Raw genomic sequence first — 14,110 nt, forward strand, 5'->3', positions numbered from 1 at the left:
GGTCAGAGGCCCCAGTGGTCAGCTCAGTGACAAAGGAGCCCTAAAGCAAGGAGACACTTGGTGAAAGTCTCAGTGCGGAGGAAGGGGAGGCATTTGACCAAGAAAGGAAGGGAGGAGTCTGCGGTCACGGAGGACCCATGGGGGCAGAGCCTGGGCCCAGGAGCTGCTGTAACTGATGACTGTTTGAGAGATGTCCAGGACACTCGTGTCACCCCAGGTCATAGAGGTGATGCTCCCTTTGAGTTTCCTCCAAGTTGATGCACCTGTTGGGTGTACTGAATTGGTTCAGGCAAGAGACCATTTGACCGACATGCAGCAAACCCCTAGGTCCTCCTGTTCAAGCGGCCGTGTGAGCTTGCTGATTGGTTCAGGCCCGAGCTGACAATGTGGTAACACCAGGCAGGGTAGCCCTGTGGGTCTTAGGGGCTTCATTTATTTGGAAAGGCTTTCTTGGTACCCTTCCTTTCTCTGGCCTGTGCTGGGCCTTGGAGTTCTGGAGGAAGGAAGCTTAGGGCCTTGTGCTTGGTTTTGCAGGGAGAGAGCTGTATAAACAGATGGTGACAGTAAAGATTTAGTCAAAGGGAGTGCAGAAGAAAGCCTTCTGGGAGATGAGAGTTCAGGCAGGCGTTTTCCAGAAGCTGCTTCTTTGTAGGTAGGTCAGCCTGGCAGAGGGAACAGCTCGGGCAAGGGTGTGGTGAGAGAGTGCGTGGCCTCACGGGGGTCAGCGAGCAGCCCGGAAGGCATCATGTGTGGGGGCACAGCTAGAGGCTGAGGGAGGGCCACTCACATGGGTAGAATGCACAGTGCCAGGCCTCAGAGCCAAGACCTCCTGTGGATTCAGAGCATTACCCACTGTGGATTCAGAGGACAGACCTACTGTGGATTCAGCTGTAGACTCACTGTGGATTCCGATGTGGACTCACTGTGGATTCACATGTGGGCCCACTGGATTCTGACGTAGACTCGCCGCGGGTCCGATGTAGACTCACCGCGGGTCCGATGTAGACTCGCCGCGGGTTCCGATGTAGACTCGCCGCGGGTTCCGATGTAGACTCACTGTGGATTTGGAGTGTAGACCTACTGTGGACTCGATTCATACAACTACTGAGGATTCAGAGTCTAGACCTTCAGTGGACAGGTTCAAACTGGAATGAGCCCTGGAGCAGTCAGTGTGGGACGGAGCAGTCAGTGTGGGACGTGGTCAGGGTGGTGCTGGGGAAGCCGAGAGCTCACCCCAGGTTCTGCGGGCTCAGCGCCGATGGTGGGCATTAGGTCTCCCCATGATTAGCAGCTGTTCTTTCTCCTTGGAGGAGTGCAGGCAAGCCGTTGTGGGGTCCTACAGGTAGGCCTGGTGCCATCCTCTTCCTCAGCGGCACGCCTCTGTGGCCCGAGTGGTCAGGCTTTGTTGCTTGCCTGTTTTGTAGGGTTCACAGTCCACCCCGGTGACAGGTGGGTGCTGGAGACCGGCCGCCTGTATGCAATCACCATCGAAGTGCTTGACAAGTCCGGCAACAAGGTCTACCTGTCAGACGTGAGTGCCTGTCTTGGGTCCCGGTGGGGTGTCAGTGTGGGATGTGTCTCTGGAGCGGCCCCCCCAAAGCCGCAGGGCCCCCACGCAGGCACGCCAAGTTCAGTGATTCCTGGTGGTGATGCCGGGTCCACAACGGACAGCACTGTGACATCCCTGGGGCCTCTCAGGACTTAGTGAACCTGTGAGTCTGTACCCCCAGCCCTACCCCTGCGGGGCCCGAGTGGGGAGAAGGGCTCCAGGCAGCACGGTTCAAGGAGGCGGTGATGAGACAGCAGCGTCCGCCAGCTGCCTTCCTGCTCCCTTGTCATTAGCTGGAGACTTCACGGTGCTGAGAATCCGTCTCTTCCTGCTCTCTGGAGGATCTGGGAGCACCTCCTGACCTTTCCCTGCGGGGCTGGGAATACCTGTAACTGTCCGGAAGGCCCGGGTGATGTAGGCCAACCTCGGTTAGCTTTCTGGCTCTAGAAAGAACGGCAGACAGAGGCAGAGGGAGAGGAGTCTCGGCAGGTTTTCATCCGTCATGAGAGGTTCCAGGATCGTCAGTCGGAACGTCCGGGACCTTCCGAGTGGCGTTTGAGGTTTTAGAAGGAGGCAGGGTTCCCCCTTGGGCAGCTTTGCAGGTCATTGCTTTCCTTGTGTTATTCAACAAAGACTGTCGACCACCATTTTTTGGGGGAAGAAAGCTCTGACAGATATCAATGACTTTTTTTTGTGTTGGGTGGTTTCCTCGTTGGGACCTCAGGGTCTGAGAAAGCTGACAACAGTAGGCTTCGGGCTCCCTTGAGCGCCACGTGGGTGATCACAGCAGGAGCGTTGGCTCATCGGGCCATGCAGGGAGGGTCGTGGCTTGGGAGGGGGTCAAAGGCCAGAAGGGTCAGTCCCCGGTTCTAGGGCCTTGTCCAGCTTGTCTGCTGGTTTTGGAGGCCTCTGGGCCTCAAGGGGCCCCGCGGCCCTGCTGGCTGCTCTTTGTGGGTCACATTGCTCCTTTCCTGCATTCTGACTTTCTGACTCATCCCAGAAACACCTCTCTCACCCATCCTGCTTCCCTCCCAGAATATTCGCATCGAAACTGTGCTGCCTTCTGAGTTCTTTGAGGTGCTCACTTCTTCCCGGAATGGGTCGTACCATCACGTCAGGGCAACAAAGAGGGGCCAGACAGCCATTGAGGCAGCCCTCACCTCCGTGGTAGACCAGGCAAGTCGGCACCTCCCTTTCTCTGCCCCCTGTGCCCTCCCAGGCTGGACATGAGCCCCAGAGAGTCGGGGGCCCCAAGTTCAGCCTGATGCACTGCTCTCGTGGGTACAGTGGGGGTTGCCTCCTGTCTGGGCTCATGGGGGGTGTCTGATGGGGGGGCTTTGAGCTTTCCCTGTCCCCCGTGTTCACACTGGGTGCCCCTCCTCCTGTGCCCTTTGTCAGCGCTGTAAAGGTGAGCCTGCCCTTCTGGGATTGGGGCGGAGAACTTATTGGGGAAACGGTGTTGGGCCCAAGGGTCTAGCTATGCTGTTTCCAGGAGCCGTGAGCATCCCTCTGGCTATTTTAGTTCTTGGGTCCTTTAAGTCTTTTCATTTTCCCCCTTTATTTAAAAGGCCAGTCAGTTCCGGGTATGAGCAGTTTCTACTGACTGGAGCATCGGCATGGATGTCCTCATCTTCCTACCCTGCACAAAGCCTGTCCCAGTGATTCCTATCAGTCTGTCACTTCAGCCCTGGGGGCTTTGGGCAAAGTTCTGCAGTGCCCATGCCTCAGTTTCCCCATCTGTAAAGTGGGGTAACCACAGCATCTCATCTGGGGTGCCGTGAGAATGAAATCAGGCAGCATTTACTTGAGTGGCTGTTACAGAGCCATGGAAAGCTGTCTCCATGGAGACAGAGAAGGCTGCAGGGTATCTAGCATGTTCCTTCCTGCTCCCCAACAATCACAGAATCTCTTTGTGACCTGATCTCCTGGGAGGGGAGGGGGTCTGCTTGACTGGAAGACTTCTAATGACCTGGTTGTCATGGTGACGTGCGGCACCCTCACCCCCTTGTAGGACGGAGGGGTCCACACATTGCGGGTGCCTGTGTGGAACCAGCAGGAGGTAGAAATTCACGTCCCCATCACCCTCTATCCGAGCATCTTGACGTTTCCGTGGCAACCAAAGACGGGCGCCTATCAGTACACAATAAAGGTAACCGTGACACCCCACATCTGGGTGCATTCCTTTGGGTGTTTCCATGGGATTGGGGCTTTTCACCTATCCTCTTTCTTTTAATCTTACCTTCTAGTGGTTGGAGAGAATTTAAAATCGGAGAGTTTTAAGCTTTTTATGTTTTCTGGGGTTTCTATCACAGCATTGTATTTTAGTAATCAGAAAAAAAACCCTGAAAAACAGAAAAGAAAGCATAATAAAGAAAACCTGGAATACAGATTTAACTTTCACCTGCATTTATTTTTGTTAAAAAAAAAGGATTGTTTTCTACAAGTAGTATAACTATCCCTGGAGAAAAATGTGAAATTCAAGGGAAAAACATCTCTAACTCTGTCACCTATCAAGTGTTCTTGGTCTCTGATATTCACATGCTCACCTGGCCTTCCTCGGCAGGGACTGATTCCCATGGGGGCTTGAGCCCCTGTGGCCAATAGAGTCCCCATCAGTCCCCGCTGCCTCCCTGGCAGTGATGACTGTCACTGGGACCCACTGCCTGTTCATGTACGTGTGTCCCCTTCCTGGCCTCTCTTGGGCTCCGGGGTGGTGGCCCCTGACCCGGGAAGCCACCGGGCTGTCTCTGTTTCGTGGTGGACGACCAGGAATGGCAGGAGTGTGTACCGGGAGGGAGCGTTGCGCCTGGTCGGGGAAGCAGCTTCCTGCCCCTGACTCTGGCCCAGGGTCCTCCCGGTCCAGGCTGTAGGTGCTCCCGGGTCTGGGGCCACTGTCATGGGCGTCAGTAGGTGTCAGCCACAAGGCCCCCAGAATATGAGGAACAGAAACGAGGCAGGGGGGAGAGATTGAGGCGGGGAGGTGGTCTCCAGCCAGATGTCAGCCTATGCCATAGGCCTTCCATGGGGTGGGAGACCACTGACCGTGCGCGTTAGAGAGTGAGACAGAAGGACAGACAGAGAGACCAGGCGGGTGGACTGATCTAATGGTTTTCCTCTCCAGGCCCACGGTGGGAGTGGGAACTTCAGCTGGTCTTCGTCAAGCTACATGGTTGCCACGGTCACTGTCAAGGGTGTGATGACCACAGGCAGTGATACGGGACTCAGTGTGATCCAGGCACATGATGTGCAGAACCCGCTACATTTCGGGGAGATGAAGGTGAGACCTCAGGGGCCCGGAGGCTCAGGATGGTCTCTCGCTGCCTCCTCACATCCAGTCCTCAGGCTTAAGCACTTCAGCCCTCAGTCTTGGACTTGGTGTCGGTGGCGGGCAGGGGGATGGACGTGACATTCCCCCACCAGGCAGGGGGTGGGACGTAGTTGGAATTTCTGGAAGGGAGATCATAGAACACAGAAGACATGAGATCCTTAAAGTAGTCATTCTAGAAAACTCCTCAGACCCGAAAGTTCTGAATTTCCGAATCGGAAGGCAACCGAGTTTTGGTAAATTCACAGTGAAAGGGAGGTGCCGGACTCCACGAGACCTGGCTCTGACTCCTTTCCTTTCCCTGTACTGGGGCCCTACAGCTGGCTCTTGACCCCAAGTGATGCGGATACGACTCACTGAGCAAAGGCCTCGGGGCCGGGTGGGGGGAGTGGTCACCTGCGGCTGAGCCTCTGCCAGCCACGCCTCAGCCTCTTGACTTCTTGACCCTGACCTCAACCTGCATTATTACTTCATTCAGGGCCTAAGTCAAAGCTGCACACACGGGGTGTCCAATCCCAATCTGCTCTTTCATTATCTGGGACGTGGATGGAGGGACGGGTTATTCTAGCCTTTTTATTTGCATCCATATAGACAGACACACGCACACACACACCCCTGTCTAAAGACTGATCTTATTCTCATATAAAAAAGGTTGTAACTGAGACCCCTTAGCTACAGCATAATTGTGGAAATATGCAGATAAATTATGACCACCTTGCTCCCTCCCCTCCCCCGCCAACCTTCTTTATCTCAGCAAATGCGCCACCTTCCACCCAGCTGCTCAGCCAGAAGTCTGAGGACAGTTCCTTGAGAGACAGTGTGTGTGAAGGGTAGAGCCTGCTTCCTGGGGGCAGGCTGCCCAGTCCAGACTCCACTGTGCTTGGCAAGTCCCTTAACCTCCCGTGCCAGGCTCTCCATCAGGTAGAGGTTGCTAGTAGAATCTTCTTAACAGGCTGAAGGAATTGATTTTAGGAACGTTTTTAGAACAGAACCTGGAGTGTGGAAAATTTTGTTTTATAGAAGCGTTAGCTGTGGGTGCTGACGCCTCTCACTGCATCCCGTGGCCTTCTTTACATTCCTCCGGCAAGCTGAGCTGGTACCTGGCTCAGGACCTTTGCACACGCTGTCTCTTCTTCCTGCAGTCATTTTCCCCCACGCTTCTGTGTGGCTGCCTCTGACATGCCTCTCAGGTCTGAGCTCCTGCGTCGCTGTATCAGAGGGGTCTTCCCGGACAGCTGTGTCCCTGAACTCACTCCAGTCGCCAGCACACTTGTCTCCCAAGCTCAGTCTTCTCACTGACGTGTCCTCAGTGCCCAGTGCCCAGCAGCGCTTAGTAAATACTGGCGCAGGCCCTTCCTCCCCCCGGAGCCTGATGACTCCCATCCACGCCCCTGTCCTCCAGGTGTACGTGATTGAGCCCAGCAGCATGGAGTTCGCCCCGTGCCAGGTGGAGGCACGTGTGGGCCAGACCTTGGAGCTGCCCCTGAGGATCAATGGCCTCATTCCTGGCGGGGCCAATGAGGTGGTCACCCTGAGCGACTGCTCCCATTTTGACTTGGTGATCGAGGTGGAGAACCAGGGCGTGTTCCAGCCCCTCCCAGGTAAGCCAGCACTGATGAGCAGGTGGCAGACAGGGGGATCAGGCCGGACCGCCTAAGTTCTCAACACGGGCTGCCCCAGATTCCTAGATGGCGGGCTTGAGGCAGCAGGGGGTTACAGCATCAGGAATGGCACCTGTCCCTTTGTCCACTATCAGCAATGGTCCGATCTGGCTCTTGCCCACTGTGTGACCTGTCCTGTGACTGGACTTTCAGAACCTCAGGTTCCACATCTCTAAAATGGGTGTCATCCTAAATAGAATTGCATGTCCTCGTGCCTATTACGGTGTCTGGAAGGTAGTAGGTGCTCAGAATACACTGTTGGTAGGGATTTTGGCTGGCAACAGAATCCTGACACCTTGGTGGCATGCAGGGTCTGAACCCCCCCCCCCCCAAGCAGTCCAAGCCGTGCACATTGCCCTTTCCTCTTGGGCATGCCCTGCAGCGTTTCAGTGGTGATATCGGTGGTGATGGTGGCCGCGGCAGTTAGTTTAAGGGACGTCAACCCTGCCAGGTGCGGAGTGAGCACTCGGTATGTGTGACTCATCAGACTGCCTGGGGTGGGGAGCCGTGGAGCTGTGGTTGGGCCACATGTCATATGAAGAGACTGGGGCTGTCTGGCTGCCCAAGGTCACACCAGGGCACAGGGGGATGGGATAGAGATCGGGGTGGGTCTGACACTGACCGTGAAGCCTTTTGTCCCCTGAGAAATGGTGCCTCCCAGGGGAGCCAGCCGGGGGCAGCAGGGGGTTCCTCTGTGGGTAGAGAAAACCAAGGACTGATGGTTCACTGAGGGAGGAGGAAGGTTTGGGCGGGGGTCAGAAGTAACAGGTGGGTAGGGTCTCTGTGGTCAGGGCCCAGAGGTGGGCATGTCCAGGGGCACGGGCACATACAGCAGCCCTGGATGGGAACTGCTGAATCATGAATCATAAAGGACTTGGACTTCAGGGTCTGAGCAGTAGGGAGCCACTGTCGGTTGTTGAGCAGAGGAGTGGCCACTCGATCGTGAAGGGTTTAAGAAGCTTAGTCGGCAGCAGTGTTTGTAGGATTGCCTGCGGTGCCAGGTGGCTTCACGTGCCTCCACTGTTGTGGTTACTCGTGGGGCCGTGTGAACCCGAAGCTATGCAGAGGAAGGGGGCAGCGTCTCCGACAGGTCACCAAGCAAAACACGTTGTGTCCTTCCTTGCATGGTGCTGCTGTGCCCTCTCTGACCATCCAGGAGGAACAGCTTTATGAAAATTTAAGTGTCCTCACTGAAGCAACCAGTTAGGATGGAGGCAGACATCAGTGTGAGGGAGAGAGAAGCCTGCCGATGGCTCCCCCTGTGGCACCCCCCGACAAGTGTCTGGGAGGAGAATCTGCAGACCGTGGCCCCAGGTGCTGGCTCTGCACCCAGGAGGTCCTGGGAATGAAGGACAGGGTTGGGAGCTCCACAGCCATGGGTCTAAGCACTGCTTCTTCTGTATATCGGCTGTGTGATGGTGGACAAGTTGCCCAACCTCTCTGAGCTTCGACTTCTCCATGTATAAAACAGGGACACTAGCTCCTTACTTGCTGTGACGGTTACAAATGAATGTCCCTCAGCCCAGTGCAGAAGCATTTTTCAAGGAGTTTGGTTCTGAAGACGGCAGCCGAGACCAAAATCCTGTGGCATCAAAATTTCCCTTACAAAGCCCTTGAAATGTCCCTCAGTGTAGAGCTGATGTGGCTTTGTGAAGCCTGTGTGTAGGGTCCGGGTTGTATGAGAGCTATGTATCGTACAACCTGGAGCCTCGTCTGGGCAGAGGGATGCTGGCATCATGGAAATCTGTGAGCCTAGAGACCAGGTGGGGACAGCAGATTGGGTGACATCTGTCTGGGGCACTGGAGACTCATGGGACAGGTGCTTGGGGGCAGAGGGGATCCCCACATTAGGGTTCCTTCTCTCCGTCTCCATCTCTTTCACAGGTAAGTTGTGCAGGTTGAGAGGACATGTGACGGGACTCAGGTCCCCCATTCTTAGGAAGGGGAGGCCCCGGGCCCCCTGCACCCTCTGGGTCAGTTTGAGGCGTCACCCTGTTCCTATTGGAGTTGGCTGCTGGGGTCCCATTTCCTCCTTGTCGTCATCATCGAAGCCCCCCAGAAAGTCCTGGGGCTGTAGGGACTGGAAGCCTCTGATGGAGCGTCTGGTGGAGCGCAGGGCTTTGGGCTTGGCTAGGCTCAGCCCCCAGGGTGGTGACCTCTCAGCTCTTGCTCCGCCCTGGCCCCTTCTCTGCTCCCGGCCTTGGCTGCTTTTCAGGAACCTGTTCACTGCGCACCTAGTAAGTGCTGTGCTCTGGGGGTTCCTGGTAAACACGAGAGGTGCGGTGTTGCCTCCATGGCCCACACAGCCTAGTGAGACCCGTGGTCCCACAGACAGTTACGGTGCCTAGGACGGGGTGCCCCCACGGGTGAGCACAGGTGCCGGGACTTCTGTCCCACTCCTGGGGTGTCCCCGGCAGAAATGCCCAAACATACTCCCCAGCAGAAATGTGCAGAAGATGGGTGCCTAAGCCAGTTTGGGGGTGTCTGGGAAGGCTGCTTAGAGGAAATGAGAGCTGAACCCGAAGGATGAGGGCACAAACTGGGAGTGTCCTGAGGAGCATGAAGAGTATTTCGGGAGCCAGAGCCCACAGAGGACGCGGCAGGCTCCGAGTTTGGCCGCAGGTCCGTGCAGGTGGATCTCTCACTGCCGGGGCGGAGGCCGCAGGATGGGGAGAGCCTGGGACTCGGGGAGCACGGAGCCCTCCCACCGGGCGGGCTGGGGCAGAAGGCGGAGGGCGTCATGCTCAGGAGGCCCCTCGGCCGAGCGTCAGGACCCCTGTTCTCCAGCGCCCTCTTTGCAGCCATGCAGGGGACCGGGCGTCCTGGCTCGTATTCAGGGCCGTGTCCAGAAAAGCATTTGCCCAGCCTCCCAGCCAGCAGGGTCCACACTCAGACCTCGCATTTCCCCTCCACTGTGTGCAGTTGTGAACACAAATAGGCCCACTGGGCAGAGTTGCAGTTTCCCGGAGCTCGGGGGTGCTGCACGGGGACTCCATAGCCTGCCTGCCCGCCCTTTCTGGCGGTGCAGGGACTTCTGCGTGGGGCACAGCAGGCTCTGCTCCTTGGTCGCCCCAGCCTGGAAACAACCCCAGAGCTCATCAGCTGGTGAACGGATGAGCCAACTGTGAAACAGCCTGGCAGTGGAAGACTCAGCAGCAAAGAGGAAGCAACTCTCGATCACGGCACAGCATAGAGAGATTTCAGAAACATGCTGCGTGAAACCAGCCAGACGCGAAGAGCCCCTCCACTGCTGTGCAGTGCAAGGCAGCCTGGTCTACACGGAGAGAGATGGGTCATGGATGCGGGGCTTCTGTTTTGGAAGATGAGATATCCTAAAATTAGGGGTGATAGCTGTGCAACTCTGTGAATTGTGAGTGCCCTCTAAATGGGTGATTCTCTGGTACCTGAGTTATAGTTCCATGAAACTATTATTTAAAAAGAAAAACTAAACGATGGTGGAAAAAAATCGGAATGCCCCAGTGATTGCCCCTGGGGAAGGGGTGAGCGGGGATCGCCCGAGAGGGAGCAGGAGGGAACCGTGGGGGCAGGTCACGTCCCGCATCTTGGTAGAGGTTTGGGTTTCACGGATGCGTGTGTTTGTCTGAGCTCATGGCATGGCCCACTTGAGATCTGTGCATCTCACCTTGTGTAAATTTGACCTTAAGGAAAAAAAAAAAAAAAAGAACCAGGAAGAAATATTGAACTGGAGATAATTATGCATAAGTAAAGCATTTCGAATGAAGTGTGCCGATGCCTGCAACTTACGTTCAAATGCATTGATAAGTAAGATCGGTGGATGGGTGGGTAGGGGGAGGATTGATCTGCAGTAAGAGAAATACAGAGACACGTTCTTTGTAGAATCTAGGGGATGGGTATGTGGGGGTTCACAGTAGAATTTTTTTTAAACGTTTGGAAAGAAAACAGTAAGATACCGCTACCCTCCCCCTAGAATGGCTTTTTAAAAAATTGTGGAAAATACCAAGTATTGGCGGGGGTGCTGCGTAGCTTCTCATAGCAGTATGACTTGAAGCGTCCGTGTTGGGGGAAGGTACTTGGCAATAATGATGAAAAGCGAGCATGTCCATGGTCCTGGCAGTAAGGACTGGAGGCAAACATACCGCACTCTTAGGGACACACGTGACAGAAATGCCGGAATGCATCCGCCCCAGAAAACACGCACGCACGCCCATTCACAGCAGCACCCTGCGTCAAAGCCCCGCGCCGCGAACAACCCAGATGTTTGCAGTAGCAGGGGGACCTTAGCCGCTGTCTGTTCACACAGTGCAGTCATACTACAAATGTGGATAAGACGTCTACACCGTGCAAGATATAAGGAGGCCCCTCATCACCGATATTGAGCTTAAGAGGGCGGACGCAAAGGAGTTTACGCTTCGTGATTCACTACGTATAAAACACGGCAGCCGTGGGGGCGCCTGGGTAGCGCAGTCGTTAAGGGTCTGCCTTCGGCTCAGGGCGTGATCCCGGCGTTCTGGGATCGAGCCCCACGTCAGGCTCCTCCGCTGGTAGCCTGCTTCTTCCTCTCCCACTCCCCCTGCTTGTGTTCCCTCTCTCGCTGGCTGTCTCTCTGTCAAATAAATAAATAAAATCTTAAAAAAAAAAAAACAAACACAACGAAAAACACGGCAGCCAGCAAAATTAAGCTGGTAGTGAGAAGTAACAGTGGCTTTCCTTTGGGAAGGGCTAGTGACCAGAAAGATCTATGGGAGATTCAGGGATCTAGGTCATCGTGTTTCTTGATCCTAGATACAGGGTGTGTTAAGTTTGTGTGTGTGGGGGGGGAATCACTGTGAATTGTATGCTTATGCTATGTGTATTTTTGGTATGGGACTTATACTTCAAATTTTTAAGTTGCAAAAATGAGATTGCCTGTCAAGCCCAGGACAAAGGAGGGGCTGTCAGCCTGTCATGGTTTCCAGGCAAAGACAAGTTCACGGTGACCGTTTGGCTCTCTTCTTGCAGGGAGGCTGCAGCCAGGATCTGAGCACTGCAGTGGGGTCACGGTGAGAGCAGAGGTCCAGGGCTACACCACACTCCTCGTGAGCTACAGGCATGGCCCCACCCACCTGAGCGCCCGGATCACCATCGCTGCCTACCTGCCCCTGAGGGTGAGCCCGGGGTCCCTGCCCTCCGCCTCCTCCCCCGATGCGAGTAGTTCATTTGCTCTGGCAAATTCGTATTAAAAGCCCGATTGGTCAGAATAGCTTTTGGAGTGGCTGCCGCTCCCTCTTGTCTGAAGTCAGGAAGGATGTGGAAGGAGCAGAGCCTCCCCGATGGCAGACGGTGAGTGCTAACGTGCGTGTGGATGACATGCTCTCTGCAGGGATCAGGACAGGAGGGCCTCTGGTCCACTCCAGAGCCATCCTGCCGGGTCTCCACGGAACCCTAGGATGGCACGGGGTGCCGGTTCTGGGTCTGGGAGACGCGGGTCAGGTCTGGATTCTGCTGTGTGCCTGCCATCAGGCAGCCAGCTGGAGTGTGAGTCTGTCTTCGTCCATCTGCGGCCGGAGGCAGCTAAAGCCTCTGCACTTGGAGCTCACTGCCTCGGCTTGACACTGGCTCCCCAGTTTGAGTCCGGGTCTGACACCAACTCTGTGGCATTGGCTAATTTAATTTTCTGGGCCTCCCGTTTCCCTGCCTGTAAAATGAGGCTACTACAACACCTGAACCATGGGGTTGTGGTGAGGGTTAGCTGAGCTAATGAACGAAATAGGCTTAGGACAGTGCCTGGAAGGTAGTGGAGTGCTCAGTAGGGTTCGTTATTAAAATGCAGATAAGAGAGAACCAGGCCTTCCTCCCAGAGTGGTTGGGAAGGGTTCACATAGCAGCTGCCCTGTAGCAGGATGGCGGACCTCATGAGGACAGGCCCAGGGAAGGTGAGTTGGCTTGTCCTGCAGGGGAGGCCAAAAGGGTTGTCCTGGGGGGCCTCCCAGGCTGGCCAGTCAGGGCCGCATTTCCCTGACACCCAGCGTCAGGCTCTAGGACAGCTCTGGTCCCCTTGGTTTGCGGTAGCGGGTTTCTTTCCCCTCTTACTCATTAGAAGCGGGGTCGGTGAGGTTGGATGGAGCCTTTCACCTCTGAACTCCTGGGTTCCCATGTCCCCAGTCAAGGTTTCCTGACTTGACGCATTATAGGAGAAGGATATAGATCTCTTCTTTTATCTTTTTTCTGTTGATTAATGGTTAAGATCAGATTTATGTACACATAACAAAATCCAAAACAGTGGCTTAGCCAGTAGAGGGTTTATTTCTCTTTCACATGAGAACCTTCACAAGGGGATAGTGTGGTGGCTCCATAGTCATCAGAGATCGAGGTTTCTATCTTTGATCATTCTAGTACATGGCTTTCATCCTCAAGTTTGCCTTACAGTCTAAAGTGGCTGTTGGAGCTCCAGCCATCACATCTGCATTCTGTGTAGCTAGAAGAGGAAAGAGCTCTCCTCCCAGCTGAGTTAGTTTCTTCTAGTAACCTTGTCAGAAGTTTAAAGGAACAGTTTCTACCTGCATCCCAATGGCCAGAACTTAATCCGTTGGCCACACCTATCTTCAGCAGAGGCTGGGAAATATTTTAGCTGGACAGTTACCTATCCTATCAAAATGGGGTCCTTTCTCTAAAGAAGAGAGGAGTATGGAAACTGGGAAAGCAACTCTTAATGACTGTTTGCTTGTCCATTCACCAGTTTTCTCTGCAGATCATCCCTGGGTAGGTACACAGTTGGTACACAGCCCAGGCTGGGGAGATAGAGATGCAGGGAGAAATCCCACACTGTGCCCTGGGTGGGATTTCTGTGGGGAAGGCGGGTGCTCAGACAACTGCAGTGAGCATGGTAGAGGGAATGCAGAGCCCCAAGGGGGACAGGTCACCGATGAAGACAGAAGTAGAAGGAGGGCCTGGTTGCAGGAAGCTTGGCTGGCGAGGGCACTAGAAATAGTGTCTCTCGGGTGACGTAGGAGGCTGTGAAGGCTTCCTGGGTCAAGGAGGTGTTTGAATGCTGGGTTAGGCGTGGGATATTCTCTTCTTACCTAGCACTGGACAGCTGCTGAAGGTCAGGGGAGGACAAAATCAGGTCCACACGTAAGATGGGCACCGCTCAACCCTGCCCCTCGATGTACATGTAACCTCCTCTGTTTGGACCTTGGAGGGGCTGTGTTTGCCGGCTACCTAATTCTCTCTGCCGTCAGCATGCCAGTTACTCCTCGTCTGCTGCAGGGATTTGGCGTCCCCCGACCCACGTGCAGGTTACTCCCTGGGAGTCCCTCGTGCTTGGGTCTGGGGACCCCACCTGGCTCTCCATTCCCGCTGCATCAGTATGACTGAATGTGACAACCCCGAGCCTCTGGGACAGCCAGGTGCGGTGGGGCCCTAACTTCTGCCCGCCCCACCCCTCTCCTTCCACCTCTGGATCCTAGACCAAGCGTGAGCATCCCTGCGAGGGGGCGCGTGGATGCCGTCTGCCGGAAGTGTAGGCTGTCCGAGCGAAGGGCCTCCTAATGTCTAGACTCGCGCTCTTGTTCTGCAAACCAGGATGCCAAGGCCCCGAGTGGAGGTCTCGTCTAG

At 55.2% G+C, this 14,110-nt stretch overlaps 1 protein-coding gene across 1 annotated transcript in view; it reads left to right on the forward strand.

Moving 5' to 3' along the window:
* The window catches only part of NUP210 (nucleoporin 210), a 103,098-nt gene that overhangs the window by 36,101 nt on the left and 52,887 nt on the right, over positions 1-14,110 (forward strand). Inside the window, exons 9-14 of the mRNA XM_026501447.4 lie at positions 1,425-1,531; positions 2,585-2,725; positions 3,561-3,698; positions 4,671-4,826; positions 6,277-6,475; positions 11,516-11,661. Coding sequence (XP_026357232.3) covers positions 1,425-1,531; positions 2,585-2,725; positions 3,561-3,698; positions 4,671-4,826; positions 6,277-6,475; positions 11,516-11,661 — 887 coding nt within the window. The remainder of the gene's footprint in view (positions 1-1,424; positions 1,532-2,584; positions 2,726-3,560; positions 3,699-4,670; positions 4,827-6,276; positions 6,476-11,515; positions 11,662-14,110) is intronic.

Source organism: Ursus arctos, unplaced genomic scaffold (genome assembly GCF_023065955.2).
Source record: "Ursus arctos isolate Adak ecotype North America unplaced genomic scaffold, UrsArc2.0 scaffold_14, whole genome shotgun sequence".
In the NCBI taxonomy this organism is placed as follows: domain Eukaryota; kingdom Metazoa; phylum Chordata; class Mammalia; order Carnivora; family Ursidae; genus Ursus; species Ursus arctos.